The 23158-nt window shown below is 41.9% G+C and overlaps 1 protein-coding gene across 1 annotated transcript; it reads right to left on the reverse strand.

Annotated features, from left to right (window-relative positions):
* Nucleotides 1-355: 355 nt before the first annotated feature.
* Nucleotides 356-22214, reverse strand: CUNH21orf62 (chromosome unknown C21orf62 homolog). The gene is made up of 2 exons (XM_019528833.1): nt 22081-22214; nt 356-1825 (listed from the first exon to the last, which is right to left on the reverse strand). Exon 2 carries the CDS (start codon nt 1784-1786, stop codon nt 1094-1096), a length of 693 nt encoding a protein of 230 aa, XP_019384378.1. The 5' UTR covers nt 1787-1825; nt 22081-22214; the 3' UTR covers nt 356-1093.
* Between the last annotated feature and the right edge of the window lie 944 nt (nt 22215-23158).

The following is a 23158-nucleotide window of genomic DNA, read 5'->3' on the forward strand; positions in this document are numbered from 1 at the left end:
TGTCATCAATCTATCAGTAACAATACAGGTATAGATTGCACAGCAATATGCAAGACCACCATGTCACTAGCAGTGCATCTCTGGATATCCTATACAGAATGCTAGATTGAAGCCCACAGCCCAGTATATGCCCAGATGCAGTGGGTGTTTTGTGCATGTTCAGCTAACATTATTTTAATTAACAGCAATACCCTTTTGTCATTAACAGCAGTACCTTTTTGTCAATCAACTTCATTAATCGTCTGCTGCCACCTTCCACAGTTATGTCTCCAGATGAAGACTATGTATTACATGCTTGTCTTGTTTTCCAAGGCAAGAAATAGTTAGTGTGGGCTATGAAAAACAACAGCTGAAAGAAGCACACAATGAAACTACTTTATTTTAAAAAGTTCAATACATATACTTAATAATACACACTGCTTATATTAGGCCATTCATCAGTAAATTTCAGAGTGCTTCACGAGGAAATCAGCCTAATTATCCATATTTTACAGCTGGAGAGACTGAGGCACAGGGCAGGAAGTGGTCATTGAACAGGCTAGTGGCAGAACTAGGAAAGGAATTTTGGTCTCCTGAGTCCCAGCCCAATGCTCTTCCTGCTAGGCCAAAGTCACCGAGTGCTCTCCACATTACTTAAATAATAACCATCCACGCAACTTGTACATTTTCCACATATTTACTGCAGAATATCTAGCAAAATATGTAAAAGCATATTGCATACGTCAGGTAGTTCTGTATCCAGAGGTACATATTATATGCCCAATTAAGGCATATCTCATAACAAAATTAATCAATGTTTCAATCTTTAGCATTTAAGACACTTTGAAAAAACCTACTATTATATCATATCTAATGTTGATTGTTTCACATTTTCTTTGTTCTCTAAAAACAATTTGCAGAATTAGTTCTCTGTATTCAAGTCACTTTGAATCGCACCTTTGAGAACATCATCACTAGGATCACGGATAGAATGAACTCAACATATAGAATCTCTTTTGGGCCAAATGGAGCAAACATACAGAAATCCCATATGTTGTCTTATTGTCAGATTAACTGGCCCTCTGGCTTTGTTGTTTAAGCTGCTAAAATTGTCTCAGTAAATGAATGTTACAACATAACTTTTGTTGTTTGTGACTGAGAACATATCCGAGTATGACAAACACGGAAAATGCTTTGTAATGCTGGAGACATTTTCCACACTGTAGGACTTCAGTAAAGAGTACCCGTTGAAAAGAGACGTATCCAAGACAGAAATATACAAAAACATGTGCCTGTCTTTGTGTAGCACCTGCAGTTCATCTCTCATTTCATGGTCACTGTTATTGTAGATGGTTAAAGTTTGCTCAGGAAATTGGCCCTTGACCTCACTGTTTATTCGCAACTTTTGCAATCCCCAAATGGCCAAGTATTCTACTGGCAATGGAGTGGTGCCACAGAGGGAAAGCTTCAGGTCATGCACCACGGTAAAGTTCAACAGCATTCCCAGCATGGAGGTATCTGTGAACCAAACTGTCAGGTCCCTGTTGTAGCTGGCTCTGTCTATTGCAAAAGGCAAAATGGTTTTGCAGTTGCACATCAAGTTTGCCAGGCTGTAATCGCAATCACGGATATCAGTAGAACAGCTGCAGTTGCGAATTGTGCTTTCCCTGGTGAAAATTAAAGTGTGGTTCTTCTGACTTCTTGCAAAACTATTAATAATACAGATGCCAAGGAAACCAATCAAAAGGAGATGGTGTTCACGGAAGGATACTGGCGCCTTTAATAAAAGTATCATGGTGTGAGGCATCGTCTCTTCTACTTAGTGAGTCTTATCACTTGCCATTACCTAGTGAGAAAAGCAACAGCTTTACTACAGCTCACTTAACCATTAAATATCACTTCTATCCTGCTCATCCATTGACTTACCTACTTGTTGATCTGTTTGACTATTACTTAGAAGACTGCAATGTTACAACTTGCCCTGATGTAGGGAAGACATACATGCCTTGATTCCGGATCAGGCCCTCTCTCTGCTCACCTGCAATTCCTCTCCCCTTTCTGCCTTGGAGGAAAGATTGCTTCATGCATTTTGTTGAACAGCTTATACCCCCCTGTTCATTCAGGCAGCTACTCAGCTGAAGAAGTGTGAAGACAAAGACACTCTTTGCTCCTCTCCATCCTCTTCTTGCTTACTTGTGCACAACCAGGGGTAACAGAGTAGGCCCTGTTCTCCACTCTGGCTAGGGGTGCAATCTGAACAGGGCTAAGCAGAAAATAAGAGGGGGATCTTACTACCTTTCCCTGTCCTGCGTGGTTAAGTAAGGGCTGCAACAATTGAGTCCATAGACTATAAAAGCACGTGTTCTATAGCTCATATGTGCTCTGGCTCATTCAGACTTGTCTTAAATAGTGGAAGCTGGATAGCTGCATTACCACAGCAGTCTGCCTGGGTACATAGTATTACTCATTAGAACTACTGAGAAGAAGGGTACATTAGCTTAGGTCAGAGGTTCTCAAACTGCAGTCTGCAGACCACCACTGGTCCGCGAGCTGCATTCAGGTGGTCCGCAGAAAGGTTTCAGAACAATCGAGGATATCTGTACTTGGCCCTGCACTTGATATATTTTTTCTGACAACGGAGATTACGTGGTCCACCAAGACCCTCAGCAATTTTCAAGGGTCCGTCAAAAAAAAAGTTTGAGAACCACTGGCCTAGGTGAAGCATTACTCTAATGGTGCTATACCGCTTTTCTGAGCCAATATATTCGGAGCTCTAGATATTATAGCTGAATTACTTGGTGCATGGGTAGCGTCTTACTGTGTGGCACACAGGAAAATGTGGTTTATTCAATCCTGATTCCTTTGAAAACTTCCACAGTAAAAGAAATTAGGATCAAATTTTGTCCTGGTATGTCCAGCCAACAAGAATCCACACTGTATATACCTGAGTGGAATTTAGTCCTCAAAACCTTTAAAGCAGTGATTCTCACATTAGGGTGCAGTGAGATCCTTTTAAGGTTGCTATGCAATTACTAGGAGTATCAACACCTACATGTGAATCACAAGATAAAACTAGAGATTTCAAATACAAAAGCACTGTGTCAAAACTATCCCAACCTGTTGTGGTCTTTCTGAGTTCTTTGCAACAGAAGAATTACTTTAGTATTTTTCTGTTATCACTCATTTCTTGACTGCAGAAAATTGGCATTTTTCATAGGGTGCCTTGACTCTGCCAAGGGATGCTTTGTCTGAAAAGTTGAGGACCAGTGGTTTAAAAGTTCTCCCATATCCAGAACATATACCCAGTACATCAACAAGAAACCCAGTAAAATAAAATGGGGGCCAGCAGAAAACATATACATACTAATGTTTACCAGGTACCAATCCAATCCTGCTTCATTAAACAATGAAGTCTTTTACTATAAAGAAGCTTGCTGCTATTAATTACTACTTTTTAAATATGCAAGTATTAGGCTAAGGCACCCTGTACCAATCATTATTAATTAAACAAACTGACCACATGTATATATAACTGATCCATAGGTATAGAGGACTCCAAGATTGGGGTGGATCTGGGGGTTGCACTAGTGCACTTGCATGCCTTAGATGTGTGGTCCACCCAAAGTTAAAACCAATTCCTGGCAGCGGCAGCAGTATTTCAAGTCAGGCAATGCTGAAGGAGTCAATTGACTTCATGGCTCATTATTATTTACTCGCTCCCTTCTAAACTCTTCATTCCACAGATGTTAATTGCCCTCTCTTCTTTTTAACAGTCTTGATATTATACTAATCAAGCTATCCTTTATTTTGCAATTCTGCTCCTGGCAATGAAGGGCATTTTATGTGTGTTGCGGAAAAAGGCACCAGGTGTTTTAATTTGTGAGCTGTGCTAATTAAAAGTGCCCGTGTATCACATGTATCAGTGTTGCTGTGTCCCCCCATCCTGAAAAAATGGTGGTGGGGCACTTTGAACTAAAGCTCATTGAACATGTTTTAGTTGAAAGCGCCACCATTTTTGCAGTGCAGAGATGTACAGTGATGCTGATATACATGATGCGCATGGCTGCCTGAGTGTGTCAATTTTCATGCTTCATGCATGTCGGAGCAGGCTCCACACACACGTATATAAGTCCGAAGCTCCTATTTCACAGCCCTGCAGATTGTTTTTAACTCATTCCAGTGAAGTTACATTTGTTTTTCACTTCAATCTGAAATGGAATAATACAGCCCTAGGCCCCTAACATATTAGTAAACTTCTAGTTTATCTTTAATTGGAGAAAAATGTGTATTCTTTTATATGTGAGGATGTATTCTGCCACCTGCATCCACCTTTTCAAAATTCTACATCCACCCATGTCCCAGGTGATGGGCTTAGGTATTTATTTCACATAGCAGAGATGCATGTTTTGATCTAAGTTTCCTGGGTTCAATCCTAGTTGACAATCCAAGTGGGAGCATTTTTACACTGTAATATATATTGAAAGTTAAAACTATACATATTATTACTTCTTGATAAACTGATATTAAGTCTGATCTTGACTTGAGCAAGGACAAGGTAAGGTTCCTTCCAACCCTACTTTCTTATGATCCTATGTTCTCTCAATTATATTCCCAGTTTAAAATTACAAAGACACATGTTTCAGTCTACTTTTTTCTTTGAAGTTTGGGCACTTAGAAATTTGTATTCAGAAAATCTAGTGGGTGGCTAGCTTCCACATCCATAAGAGGAAGAAGATTATCCTGTAAGTAAATGTTAATAAGCTTGCTGCAAGGCGATTAAATTCCATCTGCACCTCCTGTATTTAGCAAGTTAGAAGAACATTTTCTTTTTAAATTCAACTGTCTTGTTGAAACCAAATATTTAATCCACCTTCCCTAGGGTTATCTCTTTTACTACATACCAAAAATATCAAATAAACCTTTAGTTAATGCTCAACTTCAAAGGTCAGATTCACCCAGGCTGTAGCTTTCCTGATGTCAATACACTTACACCAGGGGTGCATTTGGTCTCAAATCTGCCAGTATTCAGTCATGCATTACAGTGAGAATGCTCTTACTCGACCTTTGCATGTTGTTTATTTTCCCAGGGTTTTCTCTTTTAAAACTTGGCTTAAGGCTTTGATAAAATAAATCAGAACGTTTACATTATCACTATTGTGTCATAAATGGATTAATACTGTTTTCACACATTGCCAAGAACAATTTGGATTTATGTTTTAAAGATAACACTTTGAAAGCAAAATTGCCAGACATGTTTAGCAATATGCATTTGATCTATATGGTATTTCAATTAAGGCAGTAAATGAATTTGAGGCTCAGCATTCTTCCTGCAGATCAAACTTCTACCCAAATTAACAGGAGTTAAGGGTTTTTTGCAAATGAATTGTGAGATCTAAAGCTCATGACAAAAAGAAAAATCCAAAATAAAATCTTTTGAATACTTCCCTTGGATCAACTGCTTATTCCTCCTGTAATTCTGTTCAATTACTTGAGCTTTACTGGTCTCGTGCTACCAATACAGAAAGATTCCATTTCACATTTTCTTTATTTGATGCTGCTAAGTTTTAGTATTTAGTAAAAAGCATTATATCCAAAAATACTTTATTTAGTACTTTTAGTAAAAAGCATGATCTCCAAAAATACTTGCAAACTCCTTTTATTTCCTACAAAAACAGAAACACTGGTACCAGTAAATACTATATGCTAAGTTTCTGTGTGGTTTTGGGAAGTTGTATGAAAACAGTGAAATATCCCTTCTAGGCCAAAGACTGTTCACCAAACATTAAGATTACCTGCACTGCATTATTACTTGAGCAATTCATCTTCAAAGAAATTTGTATTACATGATTATCACTCAAACTACTTTGCTGTCTGCACCCTCAAGGGGTTTAGAAAAAATCTTTTTAATCTGTTTGCAATCGTTTCTGCAAGAAAGTAGGAAATGAATTAAAAACAGTGACAACATGAACACACAACCTAAATTTCCCTACTCTTTGCTTTACTTTTAATTATTAAGATGGAGGAAGTGTTGGAGAAAAGGTCTTGTCTCAAAAGGTTTCCTTTGTGGGTTTATGAGGAAGTGAAGGTGTTTCATAAGTAACTGAGAGTCAGTAGAAAAGAAATGGGTATTGCCAAGAGGGAAGCAGAGGGTTTTAAAATGAAGTGAGAAGAAAGAACCTCTCAGAATGGTTTGTGGTAAAGAGACAGGCCCTAAGCCAGGTATTAGTCCAACTGCATGTTATGTAAATGGATTTACGTCCATGAAAAACAGTTAATGCACAAGGTGGATCCTCCTGTTTATCAGCTTTTTTGTGACTCAATCTTAAAAAGTAAGATGGCTGTGTATTACAAAAATAGATGAATTGATGGATTTTCAGGACTTGAACAAGGCAGAACAGAATGAGATGGAGGTGCCAGATCCACTTAAATGCCCAATAGCTGGAACAAACTTGCCCAGGGTCATAGAACATGACAGTTTTTTGAAGAGCAGGTGTGGAGAGTAAACCTTTTTGTTCTGCTATGTATAACAAACATTTTTCTTGCCAAATCAAGCTAGCAAAACAAGTTCAGGTAGCCCTCTTTTGATAGAAATTTACATTAGAAAAACATTCACCTGTCACAAAATTCTTAACTAAATTTTCAATTTTGAGTGAAGAACCTCTTTTTCAGCAACATTCTCCCCTGTAACATTTTTCAGTTAGCTCGAGTGATGTGTTGAGAGCATGGAGTGCTCAACAGCTAAATGTAAGAATCACTCTTCTCTGTCATTTGGAATTGTAGAACACTGGCAATTACTTACTTGCTCAGACTCTTATTTTGGATTCCTTTTAGAGCAGAGGTCCCCAAATTTTTTCTTACGGTGTATCCCCGTCCAGGTTTACTAGCTGCCTGTATACCCCTACCAGCATAAATTTTATCTATTAACCCCCTAAATGTCAATTATTATTAGAATGAAAATTAAATCCGCTATTACACAATTTATCCCACGTACCCCCAGAGATGTCTTGCGTACCCCCAGTCTAGGAACCTCTGTCTAGAGCATTTTTAAGCAGTGATGTCCTTGAGAGGACTCTGAGGGATACTCATAGAATCATAGAATCAATGAGTCGGAAGGGACCTAGACAGATCATCTAGTCTGACCCCCTGCCATGGGCAGGAAGGAGCACTGGGGGTGGCAGGGGTCATAAGACTCCAGCCAGGTGCCTATCCAGTCTCCTCTTGAAGATTTCCAGGGAAGGTGAGAGCACCACTTCTCTGGGAAGCCTATTCCAGGCTCTGGCCACCCTTACAGTGAAGTAGTTCTTCCTAAATATCTAATCTAAAAAAGCTCTTTGTTAAAATTATACCTTGTGCACCCCCTGACAGCCCTGGTGCACCTCTTGACAACCAGCATTCCCAGGCAGGGGGCAGGCAAGAGCACTGGTGCCCACCCTGAGAGTGCCAGCTGGGGGATGGGGGGGCGCCAGGAGAAGTGTTCCCCTTATGGCCAATCACATTCACCTGGAAGTGCCAGTGGCACACCTGTAAGTGCCAGCGGTGTGCCACTGCCACTTGCAGGTCAGCAGGATTGGCTACAGGGTTCCCCCCACCTCCAGTTGGCAGGATTGGCCATGGGGAGACCCCCCCCCAGTTGCTGACTGTCTACTGTGGGGACAAGTGCCCCCCCCAACTCAGAAGGCACCAGTCACCCATGTGGAGCTGTATTCTTTACTATGTTCCAGGTTAAACAGCATAGTGACTAGAGAATATCAGCTATAAAATTAACCCTTTCCCCTACATGCATACTCTGTCTCTCATTTTATATCTTGCTCAATTGTCTTAATGGAGATTTTAGCCTTGGAACCCATCAAAATATTTCTAAGGAGCATCCTATGGGAGCCCATGGAAATCAGCAGGTTGTTCTAGATGTCAGGTGCTTCCATCAGATTTACCATGGAAGGAATCTAAGCCATGCCTTACACACCACTGTTTCTAACCATAACTAGTTGAACACTCAGCAGAACCATCAGTGTGCCCAGTATGTTTTCAGAGAAAAAGTATAAGCATTATCAATACAATTTATTTAAGCTACATTTGTTTGCCCAGTGATGCTGTCTCCTTCCTTGGCTACAGCGAGAAGACACTGTTTTGACAGTTAGGTAACAGTGTACACTGCCCAGTCAGACCTTCCCTCAATTTCTTTCCAGCACAAGCACATTTGGGAAAAGGCTAATGTTAGGATTTTGGTGGGGTCCCTCATTAAAATACCAACAATATGTGGGTATTTAAAAAAAATCTCCCACACTCATGACAAAGCATGTAACACTTTGCTTCCATAAAGTCATTTTATATTCTTGACAAGCTCAGCCACCCTGTAAAACTGGGATATTGTAAGCATCCATGCACTTTTTTCAGCTTTTCAATTCACACTGAAAGGCTATAGCACTCAAGGAACCACTGCTTCCTGAATTTCAAATCTCTGCTTGGCTGAACACGATCTTCCCATGACAGGTCAGAAAACAGGAATGTCCCGCCTCCCATATTCATTCTGGAGCCAAACATAACTACATTATCTTAGGAAGCTGGGTGTATTCCTCAGAAGGGGCCTGGTATGGAATTTCCTTCAAGTAACTGAAGTTTTAGATTGTAAAACTTATCCAACCACATACACAATATTTAGTCCTGTAAACTGGGCTTCAGTAGATAATAAAATACCACATTTTAACATTGGTCTCATAACATAATTTCAGTCATCGGTTGTAGTTCACTGTTTGATCAGTTTTGGGTAGGACATACATCGCTCGCATAGTCCAAAAGTAGGGGGAGTTTTTGTAAGATTCTTTCCTGCCAACGTGAGTCTCTGTACTAGAAAAAATAAATAAATGAAAATCTATGCTCCATTAGACATGGTCTTTTTGCAGAACTGGACTTTGTATACCATCCAGCAAAGGAAGAATCTGCCCCAAAAGATGAACTGACTGTGGTGGATATTTTGGAGTGGGGGAAAACGTATCAATAGAGGAAGAGGCAGGAGTAAATTCTTTACCCAGTTATACTGATAATGTTTCCAGTATGTGAGTGTATAATACCCCTATGGCATTTTGAAAACGTAATGCACAAAGTATGATAACGGCCTCTCAGTTACAAGACAGACTATTGTCAAAACCTTCATCAAATATAGAAATAAAACATGAAGCTTGCTTCCTTCACCACCCTATGAAATCGCTCTTTTAAGAGCAACTTTAGGAAATATATTTAGAAGTGGACAGGACAACAGGAAGGTGAAACAGTAAGGTTTCAGTAAGCTGAAACAGCTTTTGAGCTGTAACACTCAAAACCACCACAGCAACCGGAGTCACCCAGAGGTAATGGAGTTAAGCATGTGAGAAGCAAGTGAGAAATTAAACCAGCTTAAAGGTCTATGAGAATGAGCCAGAGCCTGAAATAATAATTAATTAGATCTCTTCACCAGGATGTTTCCTACTTATACTTGTATTAGCCTTCTCCTTTGAATAGTCACCCAACCCTCCTTTGCATTGGCAGAGTCTACTCTTCTGATGAACAGAATCACTTCCCACTCACAGACCACAGTGACTGGTCTGGCTCTCCTGAGCCATTCACCACTATCTGCCAGTCATTGAGCCTGTTCATTTACCACTACCTGCACTGGTAAACCAAAAAACTGCAATTCAACGAGCTCACTATTTCTAGTAAATGAGAAAACACAATCAGGTAGAAACTGGAAAAGATCTGGGAGTTCCAGAGACAACTACTGGCAGAAACAAATACACATATCAAGAAACAGAGATTTGCTTGCTAAAACTTTGCACTGAGATGCCAAGCTCCTATTTAGGGAGGTGCCAATGGCATCCAAACCGGCAATTTTACTTTAGTATGGAGGACGTCCGATAACAAGAACCACGGGAAGATAGGAATGCCTATCTACTACAGCTTGTGCTAGTGCTAAGTAAGCATTTAATAATCTTTACAAAAATATTCTGCTGTTGTTTTGACTCTGCTTTTGTCAGTAGTTAACAACATTTATTTTCACTGGGCCTTCAGGATGCTGTTCCACAGTTGTATAAGTCAGAGCAGGTAACAGGGGCACCAGCCCCAGAAGGCTACTTCCGAGGAGGTAAGACTCAGGCTATTGGCAGGCTGCCCCTGCTTTTGGGCATCACCTCCCAGGGTCCTAAAATTCCTAGTTATTTTCTGCTTTTCCTCCTCTGTTTGGCTGTTCTTTCTGTGTCTTGCAGTCACCCCCCTCATTTCTCCCACTGACTTTAGGGGTCTTCACTTTGGAGCCTGTCCTAGACATTACCATCCCTAGATGATGGCTATCAAAGTTCTCTCTGTCCACCCTGCCTATCTCCTTTCATCCAATTTCATATTTCAGTGTTTTTCCCCCTCAGTGTACAACAAGACTAAAACTAGGATTATTATATTCACTCCCAAGCCATCTTTCCTTTTTTATCATATATGATGGTATGCTATCGTTCCTATATATGATTGACCTTTGGTTTAGGGAGGCATCTTGATCCCACCCTCTTCCTTGATTTACAAATTGAGGCTATATCTTGCCCTTTCTTCCTCCTCAGTATGAGTATATTAATTTCCATATCCACAGCCAAACTATTGATTTAGATCCTCATTATAGCCCACCTTGATTCTTCTTCTCCCACTACCCATGCACCTAAACTGTCCTCTTACTGGAATACAGTATACTCAACCACTCTGGGCAGCTGTAAATGGACACGCTGACAGACAGTCATATGTTACAGCAGTTCCTGGGGCAAATTTATGCCTTGGTTATTTAATGGGAAGTGAGCTGGGCATAATATCATTTGACCCTACCTTTGGACTAGTTTTCATCCATAACTAAATACTATTTACTTAGGCTCAAAATGTCCAAATCTTTCTATACCTCAATTATTTCCTCACATACTAGCTTTCTTCCTAAAGAAGGATTTAGTTCTACAAACAAATAATTCTCTTTATCACATATTCCCCTGTCTCCAGGCAGAATGATATAACACTGCTAGAGCCTACTGATAGATCCTCTGGGTTACATTCTGGCAAGCACTACCCATCTGATAGGACAAGTATGAGCAACAACAGAAAGAGAAGATATTTGGCTTCATTGCAAACCCAGACATAGGGTATTCTTCAGGTCTTTCATAATCACAGTAAGGTGGAGCCTAGTGGAAATGATAAATGGCAGGATGACTTCCATTTGGTGATCCATTTCCAACTGGATCTCTGACTGCAGGTGGTCTGGCTACAAAGCATCCAAAGTGGAGCCCCTTACTAGTATCAGAGCACACTCCACCACAGCTCAGGTTGTGCTTGCGGTCACTAAAAAGCATATTAGTTCCAGACATATACAAAATGGGCACCTGGATCTCTAATCACAAACTGATTTACACAATTTTGGAAGCCTCCAGATCAGATGCTACATTTAGCAGAGGGGGCATACAGTTGCTATTCTCTTGGGACTCCAAGATCCTACATCCAGCTGGACTGGGCATTCCTTTAGAATCGTCCACTATCTCCGAAACAGAAGAAATTACTTGCATTACACTGGCAGGAGTTCTTTGAGATCGGGGCTGGCGTGAATGGGGCCCTGGGGCCTGGGTGGGTCATGGGCACTTGCCCCTCAGATCAGTGTATGAGGTGGAGGCGGGCTGCAGTTATGGGCTGGACTCTGCCCCGTGCACAGCAGGCACGTGGTGTTGCGTTGCTCTGGGGCAGCGGCAGCAGGGTGCAGAACCCAGCCCTCAGTGGCAGCCCGCCTCTGCCCCACACACAGATCCATGGGGCACATGCCCCCCGGGCCTCCTTCAGGGTACACACAGTGGTGGGAGCCCCCCCTCCCCCCACACCCCTTGACAAGCCATCCAGGCTTCAAGCATCCCACAACCCTCCCCAGTCCCTGGGCCCCATTCACGCTAGTCCCTGCCCCACTCCTTCCCACACTATGGGGGGCCTCCATCTGCCCCCTCATGCCACTTCCCCATGACAGACTTACCTGTTGGGGGGTGCATGCACATGTGCCCTCAGCCCCCACAAATAATATCTTCTCCCTCCACCTATGTTGAAATAGGTTGCATATGTACAGTTTTCTCGACCTGCCATCTCTTACCTCTTCCTCAGAATCCTGAATACCTGATATTCCACAGATGGGAAAAACTGGGCGGTGGGCATTTGTGCCCAGGGTGCAAAGCATGAGTGGCAGAAGGCATACATCCCACATCGGTAAGCTTCAGTGCTCGAGGCACAAAGCACCAACAGTGGACTGTGTTCATAGGTGACACAATCTCAAAGAACTTCAGGTACTACAAGGTAAGTAACATCTCTTTCCTTATGAAAGTTTTTGCCTCTTTTCCACTGTAAATTATAATACAAAGATTATTTGTGTCTATTGTTTTCATTTGCTTCAAAACAAAAAACCAAAATGTGTCTGGGGGGGAACAAACAACAACAAAAAATGCCCCCAAACATATAGATATGATGAACTCAGTTGGTCTAATAAAAGATATCACATGTACTCAAAGAACCTTGCCTACAGAGATGTGAATGAACTTTCCAAATTATAAAACAAGGCACGTGTCATGGAATACTCATTTGGATGGCTGAACTATTAGAATGGAAGGTGAATCTGTTTCCTTATCTTAACATTTCATCACTTACATATTAAAATGTGGGGAAAAAACTATCACAAAAGGTAGAAGACCCAGTACTATACATAAATTTGTAAATTCAGGAATTTTGAAAGTGACTGTTAATGTTACTGGAAGAAGCAGACAAGTGGATTATGAACTTTCAGCAGTTGCCAAGGCTACCAAGTATTTTACTTTGAGAAACCACGATCATGTCCAACTCACATTTGTAAAACAAGAACGCTGAACAAGAGAAGGGAACTCATACCTGTTCCTTATTCCTTTTCCATACAACATTCCTTTTCAAATTTTATGGACCGGTATTATAAATAGTGAAAAGTGTGGTTAAAATTCACAACTGGGCCTTTGGCCAGTTTTTGCCCTCAGCCGAGATTGCCTGCTGACAGAATGAAAAAGAAAAGGACCAACCAACTTGCAGGGTATTTTCCCCAAATTGGGGTGCACATACAAAGCAGGGAGGCTATTTTCTCTGCTGGAAAAGAAGCATGCCTGGAGACACTCTGCATGTCATGCAGCTGCCAAGATGCCTGCTGCTTGTGTCTGTCCCAGCAAGCTGAAGGGGCAGATACCTGTGTTAACCCTCTCATAGCCATAGCTAGTGGCTCAGCACTGTAACTTCTGCCTGAAACACTAAGGCTAGGGACAGAAGTTACCACATAAACCAGTTTAAGGGATCAGAAACTGCTTTAAATCTGTAACAGAACAGAAGTTCAGTGCACATAAACCAGTTTCAAAATGGCTGAAACTGGTTTAAGATAAACCTGATTGACTGTAGTGTCAGACTTAACTGATTTGGGTCAAAACGGTTTATGAAACTTCTGTCCCAGACCCCTTCCTAGTTCAAGTTAAATCAGAGTCCCCCAGCATCCCATCATGCGTTGCAACCCTGCACTGGGCTGGGCTGGGCTGTCTGTTCCAGCTGTGTGGGGTTGGCCCCACCTCTCTCCTCCCTAACTGGAGCACTATCACTGCTTCAGTTGGATGAGAAGGGCAAGGAGGTGCTCTGGATTGCAGCCAGGTATGCTTGGCAGGGAGGCAGGAGCCTTTGCCAGGCATCCCCAGCACCCGCATACCCCTTGTTACTCCAGCCACAGGAGCAGGGGTGTGGCCAGATCCATGTAGCCTAAGGGGAAGGGGGGTTTAATGCCCTCACTGCAGGGGAGGGCAATGCAGGCACTGACGGGCAGAGCCATTGCTAGGGGGGTGTGGGGCGTGGGGCAAATCAGCCTGTGCAGGGCCCCCTTAACACCACCCAGGGCCCATGGGAAATCCGCAAAGGCAGGGCATGGGCTGGGGCAGCATTTCCCAACCTTTCCAAGTTTCCCATGGCATTTTCCAAGTTTCCCATGGCAAGCTTATGTGGGTAAATGAACATCACGGCACACCGGACACAGGGGGAGGGGTGGTGGCCAGAATTTTCATCTGGAAAACACTTAAAGAAATTCTCACCATGCAGGGCAGGAGGGCAAGGAAAACCTCAAATGTGGTAGCCACTGCCAAATGTGGGAGGGGCTGCAGCCTTTCTGACCAGCTGTGGGGCCCTCCAAAGCACGGGGCTTGGGGCAGTCACCCCGATTTCCCGTCCCCCCCAAGGGAGAGCTCTGCTGATGGGCTCCCCTCAACCATGGTGGCCAGATGCCAGTAGCCTGAGGGGAAGTGGAGTGTGGTATGGGCACCCACACCGTACTGGCTCCATCCCATTCTGAAGATCCCCTCAGGCAGGGCCTGCACCAGAGTGCCTGGGCTGAATTCCTTGAAGGAGTGGCAAGCAATGCCTGATGCCAATGTGGGTCCAGCTGTGGGAAAGGGGCAGGGGAGGTGGGATGTGACCTGGCTGAAGGAACAGTGGCAGAGGGGGAGGGGAGCCAGGGCTAATTATGCAAGCAAGTGAGCGGGGGGTGAGGGGACTGGGCACCCCTGGCAGGGGATGCTTCTCTTCTCTTCCTCCAGGCACACCCTGGGTGGGGTCCCTGCTGGCCAGGTTGCAGGTTTAAATCCCTCCCCATTCATACTTAGCAGCCTGCCAGGGCCTGGCCATGTGATCTCTTCCTCCAGCTTTCTGGCCACTGTAAAAGGAAGGAAGGGCTGGCTCTAGCATCTCCACCTTCTAGCCTGAGCCACTGCAGGCACGTGGCTGCATTACCAGAATCAAAAGTGAATGTCTATTCACTTGCTTATTGGTTCAACTAACCTGTAATGACTGAATCAGTTCAGGCTCTGGCTTTTTGAATATATGTACTTAGCCTAAGTGAGCTGCTGTTAATTATCTTGATGAAACATATGATGTGAAAACAACACTTTATTTACAGGAAAACTTTTTATTTACTCATATTGTAGCCCAGGTACACCAAGAGGATGTGCCCTGTCCTCTGATGACAGTGGTGGTGGTCAGGCAGGGTGCTGAGGAAGGGCTCAGCTACTAGAGCAGCTTCCTCCCCTCTCTATAAAGCTAGGCCAAAACCAAGTACTCTACCCAGGCCCTGAAAAAGGTAAGCTTGCTAGAATATAAATGACTACTTAACAGGAGTGGTTTTCAAAATTCCTTAAGTCCCGGGACCCTTTCATATAATTTCTGCTATCATGTAATCCCTACCCCTTGCTCCAAGGGTCATGTGAGCTGACATAGAGCCAGGTGACATAGCTTCCCAGCCTGCTCCACCACTACTCCCAGTCCCTCTGCAGAACCCCTGATGACCTATCATGGAAACCCAGGCTTCTGCAGAACACAGTCTGCAAACTGCTGATGTACAATAAGGGACTAACAGTCTTTCTACTGCCCTTGCAACGACCTGGAGCTTAATCTTGTGTGATACAGGAAGTCCTTCGGGAAATACTGAGGGCTCCTATAGACCTGCAGCGAGGCTACTCCCATTTGCTGTAAATCCAACATGGAAATTAATGTTTCAGCAGCCTGCAGCATCGTGTGTATCAGCGTCCCTGTGCTGAAAAATGGCAGTGGGGCACTTTGAACTAAAGCTGGTCTGATGAGTTTTAGTTCAAAGCACCCCACCACTATCTTCCAGCATGGGGATGCTAATACGTGTGATGCTTGGACACTTTTAATTAGTGAGGCTTGCTAAATACGTCTATTTACTGCTCCATAGTTCTGTTTCATTCTTTCCACACAAGAATTTGAGGGAAAAACTCACACCTCTCCAAAAATCCTCAACCCTGGAGTGCCAGTTCTAATTTCCAAAGCTGTGGTCAGTGAATTACAGAAGACACCATCCTCTACTATTAAATTTCACTTTCAGGCGCAAAAGTCCTATATGCCACATTACTTTGACACATACAGGAAACACCCAGGGACTTCAAGGGAGTTTTGCCTCCAAATGCTGCCAGTGGATTTAGCCACAACTGGCTAATTTTAAATGACCCAAATTTAGCCTTTTATTACTTTCTTGTTATTCTTTAGGGAAAGAGGAGCTAGCTGGAAACCACATTAGTCATCAAGGCCCCTGCTACAAGTTACATATATTATGCAATTAACTAGTTAATTGTGCAATAAATTTAAATTGGCCACACATGCCAAGCAATTATCTCATGATAAAAATGACTATCCAGCTATGAAAAGAACCAACCAGCTATAAAGTTAGTGCTTGACAATGTGTAACAACTCTAAAGCTAATTTCTATCTAGCTTTAATTAGAACATATAGCATGGTCCCAAGAAACTATCAAAAGTAATTCTGGTTTTACTGCTTATACCAAGCTTCTCTTATGTGCTATTTTCTCAGTATTTTAAGTCCACTTTATAGCATATTGTCTGAAAAATTCTCTTATCAGAGGATTTTTGTCCCTTTTCTTATCAACTTCTGGGAGAAAAACAAAATTCTATTTTTTTTATTTATTTCTGCCACTATTTTGGGTGCTTGAATTTCCTTTGATCAGTCCCAGTAATTTTTCTGCTAACTGCTGATCAGGTATGTATTATGAAAACTGAAAAATGTAATAGGGTTTATAGCTGCCTGTCTGAAAAAAGCTGTGGTGTCAGAGAAGCTAATCCCATTCAATGAAAGCCCCGAGCCTATACAATTAATTTCTTCATGGGGTGCTTTCTTCTGGTCTCTATTCAGAAGGGGGGAAAAGCTAATTAAAACCTTTTGTTGATTACTTGTGTTAACATGTGACTACGTGAAAGTGCTGTATTAAGCACAGAGGAGTTTAAATCCACATACTATTGTGCAGCTTGGGTAAGGTACACGGTGCAAATTCTAAAAAATAACTTATATTGAAATAAATGCTGGGATTGGACAAAGTAGAGATGTACAGCACTAGAATTCTATTAAGGCTTTCTCACCACATGTTCAGGTGAAGAGATGTCAAAAACTGCATGTGGTATTTCACAACTGATAATGCTGTAAACAAGCTACAACAGCAAGGATAGATTGTCAGCCTTTACTGTGCACTCTTCCTTTGGTTTTGTTTGCTTAGACTAGGTTATGAGTTTAAAGGTTATTTTTTGTGTTTAAAAAGAACTACCCCTCTGTGCACCTGCAAGTGCTTTGCATTCATGCAGGTATTGGGTATAATGGTGCAGTTTCCTTAGGCCAGACTATTTAATAGACTTGGAGCAAAAAGACCAGGCAAACTTGATTTCACTCCATTCTGTCTTCCAGGGTTCAGGCACAGCAAGCAGAGATGTGCTAGATACACACAGGCAGGAGAACTCTGTCTATAGTTCTGAAAGGGCTCCAATGTCCAGGCTGAGGGTCACTGCTCTGTATTATATAAATATGATCTTGCCAAAGAAGAAGAATTATGTAATTGCTAATGTGCTCACAGAGAAATCACAAAATGGAAGGCAAGGAAAGGGCACCACAGGTGCATTTTTAGCACTTAAATTTTTTAGCTTAATGTACAAAGATCACCCCCAGCTTATATTCAGCTTTGCTTACTTAATACAGTCTGCATCTGTTATATCTCCTCCTAGGACAGTGACTTAGAAGAATACACAGGACATTGTTTAGGTCGGTGCACCAAAGCGCAAATTGTGTCTAACAGGAAGTCCAATCTGAAGTGTGATATTTTTTGGTCTTTGAAACAGGAATCACATTCTCCTCTCCTTACATAAGAAACATACATTACTCATCTCAATATTTATACGACAGCCTTCCAACGTCTTCAGAAATAATTTGTAGCAGTAAGCTGTAACTCTAAAATCACATCTCTGAGAGCCCATCCTGCACATTTTTATGCACATGCTAAATTGTAAGGCTATGATAACCTCACTGAATTTAAATAGCAGTACTAGTGATGTTCCTAGAGTCCAACACACTAAGCAGGTGTCAGTTATATCTGTCCTCCAGAGTTGTGCAGAGGGGCCTTAAGTGTAGATGGAGAGAAGAGCCTTAATAAGCTTTCACATTAGATATGTGGCCAGACCATGAGACTTTCATGGGTTCCATGCTACAGAACTGCAAGTTCTGGGATCTGGCTTAGGGGCTTGGGGAGAAATTTTGAGAGTGATTTTTCTGTTTGTTTAGTCAAAGTATGTGTCTATTCAGCTAGTCTGTAGGAAAATGTAGGGAAAAAAGACAAAAGCCTCAGCTGAAGTAAATTAATAAAGCTGCAGTGCTGCAGCCTGCTGCTTCAAGGCTCCAGTGTGATCCAGTGTTGCTGATAAATTGAAACCCATATTCATAGTAATTTTGTACAGGAAGAGTTAGGGCTGCCATCTTTCAACAGTTATTGCAGGACTGCGGCTGGGTATTGGGAGGATCACAGCATCTGATAAAGCAAGCCCTCTGCTTACAAAAGCTTATATACCGGTATTAGGGCGCAGTAAATTAATTAACTCCGCCATAAGATGGGACAGTCAGGTACAGTATTATCTTATGGTGGAGTAATTAAGTGCAACAAGACACACATGTAGATGGTGGGAGGGGCTGGCTGGGCACAAAGGTGCTGAAGTGCAAGGGCTGCCTGCCACCTAGCCACATGGCTCTGCAGGTTCTGCACCCTCTGCCCCAGCCAGCTGCTCCTCCCCACAGCCGCTGCCGCCTGGAGCCTGCTACCAGCCCAGGCTGCTCCACCCTGGCTCAAACTGCTGCTATCCCAGGTGCACATGTAGATGCTGTGCCAGAGAGCAGTTGCAAATAGCTCTGGAGTTTATTGTGTTACATTCATTGAACCTGTAGATATACCCTTTATGGTACAGGTCTACCCTGACTTCTGCCTGACTAACATGCTAACTACCTCTCTTTGGGTATGAGGATTCAGGCTCACACACAGTGTGAAGATATTTAAAAAAAAAAAGATGATAATTCCCTAACACTAGTAGTGAACTTGCAACTTTATAATCAGAATCTGCAAATACTTATACAAGTGTGTAATACTTCTCAAGCAAAAAGCCCAAAGACTTCAGTCAGACTATTCAAGTCTGCACATGATTAAGTATTTGCAGGATCTAGCCCTCAGATACCAGAGGATGAGTATCCTTGTTCAGCACTAGGCTGTGAAGGATCCCAGTTAGCATTCTTCTGAAACAGCAAGCTATTGAATGCCACTGGATTCATTACCGACCCTGTTCCTGTTTAGTTCAGTCAACATGTAGGATCATACCAGCCTGTTGTTCTCACTAGATGTTCATGGGGATACTGAAGAAAACATTATGGAGGGCTCTGTAGCATTTAAAATAGGAGAGGCAAATTTATAGAAAATACACAACTAAAGGGAATGAGAAAGACACTGGACACCATAGCCTGGGAGGCCCCTTCCAGATTTCTGTTCCTATCTCCAAAATATGTAAACAATCGTTCTTACCTCCCTTGTGGGGGTGTTGTAAGCTTCAGCTGAAGAGATTCAAGAATGTTCCCAGGTCTGCTTGAGTGCACAAGAGCAGAAGCAGCTCTGTTGTGGTGCACAGGGCAACATCAGCTGCTGGCCAGCTGGAAGCAGTAGTCCCACCCTCCCCAACCCCAAGGTCAGCACCTGGGGTTCCTGCCCTGGTCCCCCTACCCCTTAGTTGCGCTACTGCCCAAGGGAAACAGGTACAGAAGGTCTTCTCTCTCACGCAGCTCTGCACACAGTCCAGGAACAGCAGTAATCCATGTTCCTCCTCAAAGCTTCCTTGAGCCCACTACCCTTGGCAGAGCTGTCTTCATGAGAATAGGTTTGGAGGGTGTATGCTGATGGATGTGCAGAGACTGCATCCTATCAGAGGATGACACCATGGCTTCACTGCCTGGGCATTCACCTACTGAGATCAAAGTACACTACCTAATCAGGATGGCAGCATTTTACATCTGCTTCCCATTGGTATAAAAGGCTACACAGTGCAAGGCAATGGTAACTCAGGACCATTGTTTCTGCTGAAGTATAGGGAGGCTGATTTTTCCATTATACCAGTGTAACCACAATGCAAATTAATTGTGTAAGTTTGATATATCAGAGGAGAGAAACAGGCACCTCATCAGCAGCCTTATTAAGATGACATATCCCCAATTAGAGGTTCTGGCTTTAAGCACCAGGTTTGTCCTTAATAGACGCAGAGTGTTTTGAGACCCTCAGAGAGACAGTACTATAGAAATATTACTATTGTTATTATTACAGTCAGATTATACAGCTTTGCAACCATGGTGACTATTTGATACTCCCTTTTTAAGATTGCGAGGCTTTATCATGACTTCAAATAATGAAAATAATAGGGGTCTAATCCTTAACTTTTCTCCTTTTGCATATTCTTCTCTCATATGAGCAATCCTTTTGACTAAAGGCATGTTTGAATTTCAAGATCAAGCCATAGCTTCACATTAAAGGGTGATCTTAAAGCACAAGCATGGGATGATTATAGTCTTCCTTTTAAATCATAAATAATTACTTGTCATTTTTGGTAAAACCTCCTGACTCACTTCTTAAATGACCTAATCCTTTTTCTTTAAACATGGTTTCCTTCATTCTTCCAGGAGAGAATACAAAATATTCAGTATTAACACAGACATTATGTACACTGAATATATATATAATGGATGCTTCTCACATTCTGGGTTTCTAATTATTTTAAAGAAAAGCATAATACTAAAAAAAACAAACTGTGCCTTTATAAGCACATGTGTTTGTGTACACCAATGAACAAATCTTCTCTGCATATTTCTATTCTGTAAACAAAGCCTCTCAACTATCAAATGCTAATTATTTACTTGTAAAAGGGCCTAATTTTTCAGAAGTGACTAATGAACTTCAGTGTTTCAATTTCTGGCTGGCCAATTTGACACAATTAACAAGTTCTCTGTTTTAACAGTGTGCTTGAGACTTTCAGACAAACAGGACCGTTATTTCAGATTGTGCACTTAAAAACTGAGGCATTAAGAACACCAGTAACTTATTTCAGCTTATTTGGGTTACATGGAGATCTTGACTACAAAACATAGAAAATATTTAGCTTTTGAACAGTTCAGTCATTTTAATATAGCAATAAATATTCTCTCTCTCTTTTTTTTAACCCTAACCATACTCCTCACACAAGTAAAAACATTCATGCATCTATCTGTTACAGGATCAGGCTCTAGAGAAGGAAGCAAGAATGTCAGACAAGGTAGCTAGTTCTTAATTTCTCCATGTCTTTTGTTACGTCCTCAGGAAAAATTAAGCAGAAAACTTTTTCAAAGACTGAAAAATAATGACTCTTCTGTTAACTAAAGAGACATAGTAAATGTATTATCTGGTTGTTCTTTATGATTTCCTTTCCTCTGATTCAAACACTTATTTGGGAAAGAAGATGTTGGAAGAGAAAAGGTGTGCAAAAAGGAAGGTTCTTTAAAACAATAATGATCACTGATCAAATTGAAACTGAAGCATTAAAGTCAAACTGTCTGATATATTTGAGACCATATCTTCCTTAATTGCATACATTTTCAACCACAGATGACAGGATTTTAGAGCCAGAGAGCAAAGGAGTGTTTATTCTATTTGGAGTTCAATAGATGACTAGTATGATATGAACCTGGGAATAAAGCACAGGTCATAGCTGCTGTTTTCCAGATTCTTGTCCTTTAATTCTTTCAAAAAGGCAGTTTTACTCAAAGAAAATTATACACCATGAGCTGAATCTTACTCATATATTAGAATTACTTACAGCTATTTCTGCTGAGTTTAACTGAACTACTTGCATAAGAAAGTGCTTATAGATATTTCTATAGTAAGATCATTCTCTACTGTCATTATCTACAGGGTTAATTCTTTCTATAGAAAGACGCATATATCTTAGATAACTTTGTATACACATAAAAGACAAACTTCCTAAAGATTTTACCATTTCACTGCCACGATAAAGCTACAGATCTACAAACTTCCCATCAGGAAAGGAGAATTAATGGCAGCGAAATAAGTTGTGCTACAAAATAAATTGCTCATTGCCTAAATATGCAAGATGTTAACTGCTACTCTTCTAGTCACAGCAGTGCACATTTCTGAAAGACAAAAGACTAGACAAAAAGACTTACGTTTCTAGGTTCTGTCTGTGAAGTTCGTTACTGCGTGGCTTTCTGCTTTGTAGACCTTATCTACTCAGGGATGCTTAGCTGCTGTTTGACCGGCTGGTTAATCTACAAGGCCGAGTGGAATGTGTGGTCTTGCACTTGCTGTTCTTTTATGTTTTTCAGAGGCCAACAACCCATGCTGTTCCCATGACAACCAGGAGTGCAGCCCAAAGCCTACCAATTTCATTAATAACCCAGCAGGATAAGTACCTGTCTTTATTAGCTCTGTTCATACCCCTGATTGGTAGCATTATCCTGATCTTGAAAGTGTTCCCCACAAACAAACAAAAAGTCATGCTACAGCTATAATATACGAAAAGACAAGCATGATGTCCTGAACCCTAGTCATGGCAGTCTATGAAAGCAGACATTGTGCATCAGCGCATGAAAATTCACTTTTAAATATTTAGGGCTAAATTAAGGTTGCCCTGAGCAGCTGCTCTGGGAAGATGGAGAGCAGGGGCATGCAACTGTCCCATGCAAAAACTGCCAGTTCTGGGAGACCAGTTAAAGGGAGATTGCCGGGCTTCTGCACATGTGGTAGATGAGATCAGCACTAGCAGTACTGCGCTTAACCAGAGGCACCTTCAAATCAGTGTCCTGCAGTCTCCTGGTTTCTGCTACGCTCTGCTTGTTTGAAGTGGAAAGTCAGTGACACCCAGGAATGCCAGTCCCAGAAGACCCCTAACTGGCTAACTGGAGCTAGTAAGGACAAACTGAAGATTTCCAGCTGAACTTCCACTCATTTCTTAGGCACAATGCATTTGGTTCAACCCTGCTCTGGTGCTGCAGCTGCTGCCTGTCAGATCCAGAACACCAAGTACCACTACAAACCTCTGTCATGTTCTCAACATCACCGTTTCTCAACCCATGGGTCGTGACCCAAAAGTGGCTTGCATGAATATATGAAAGTAGGGTATAGTCCGGTTTTCTGCTACTCTGTCCTCTATTGATACAAAACCCAACACCTTTATGTCCTTTATAGAAAAACAGAGGACATATTGAAAAATGGAAGACATAAAGGCGTTGGGTTTCATATCAA

This window comes from Crocodylus porosus, unplaced genomic scaffold (assembly GCF_001723895.1).
Source record: "Crocodylus porosus isolate Cpor-Errol unplaced genomic scaffold, CroPor_comp1, whole genome shotgun sequence".
Classification (NCBI taxonomy): Eukaryota; Metazoa; Chordata; order Crocodylia; family Crocodylidae; genus Crocodylus; species Crocodylus porosus.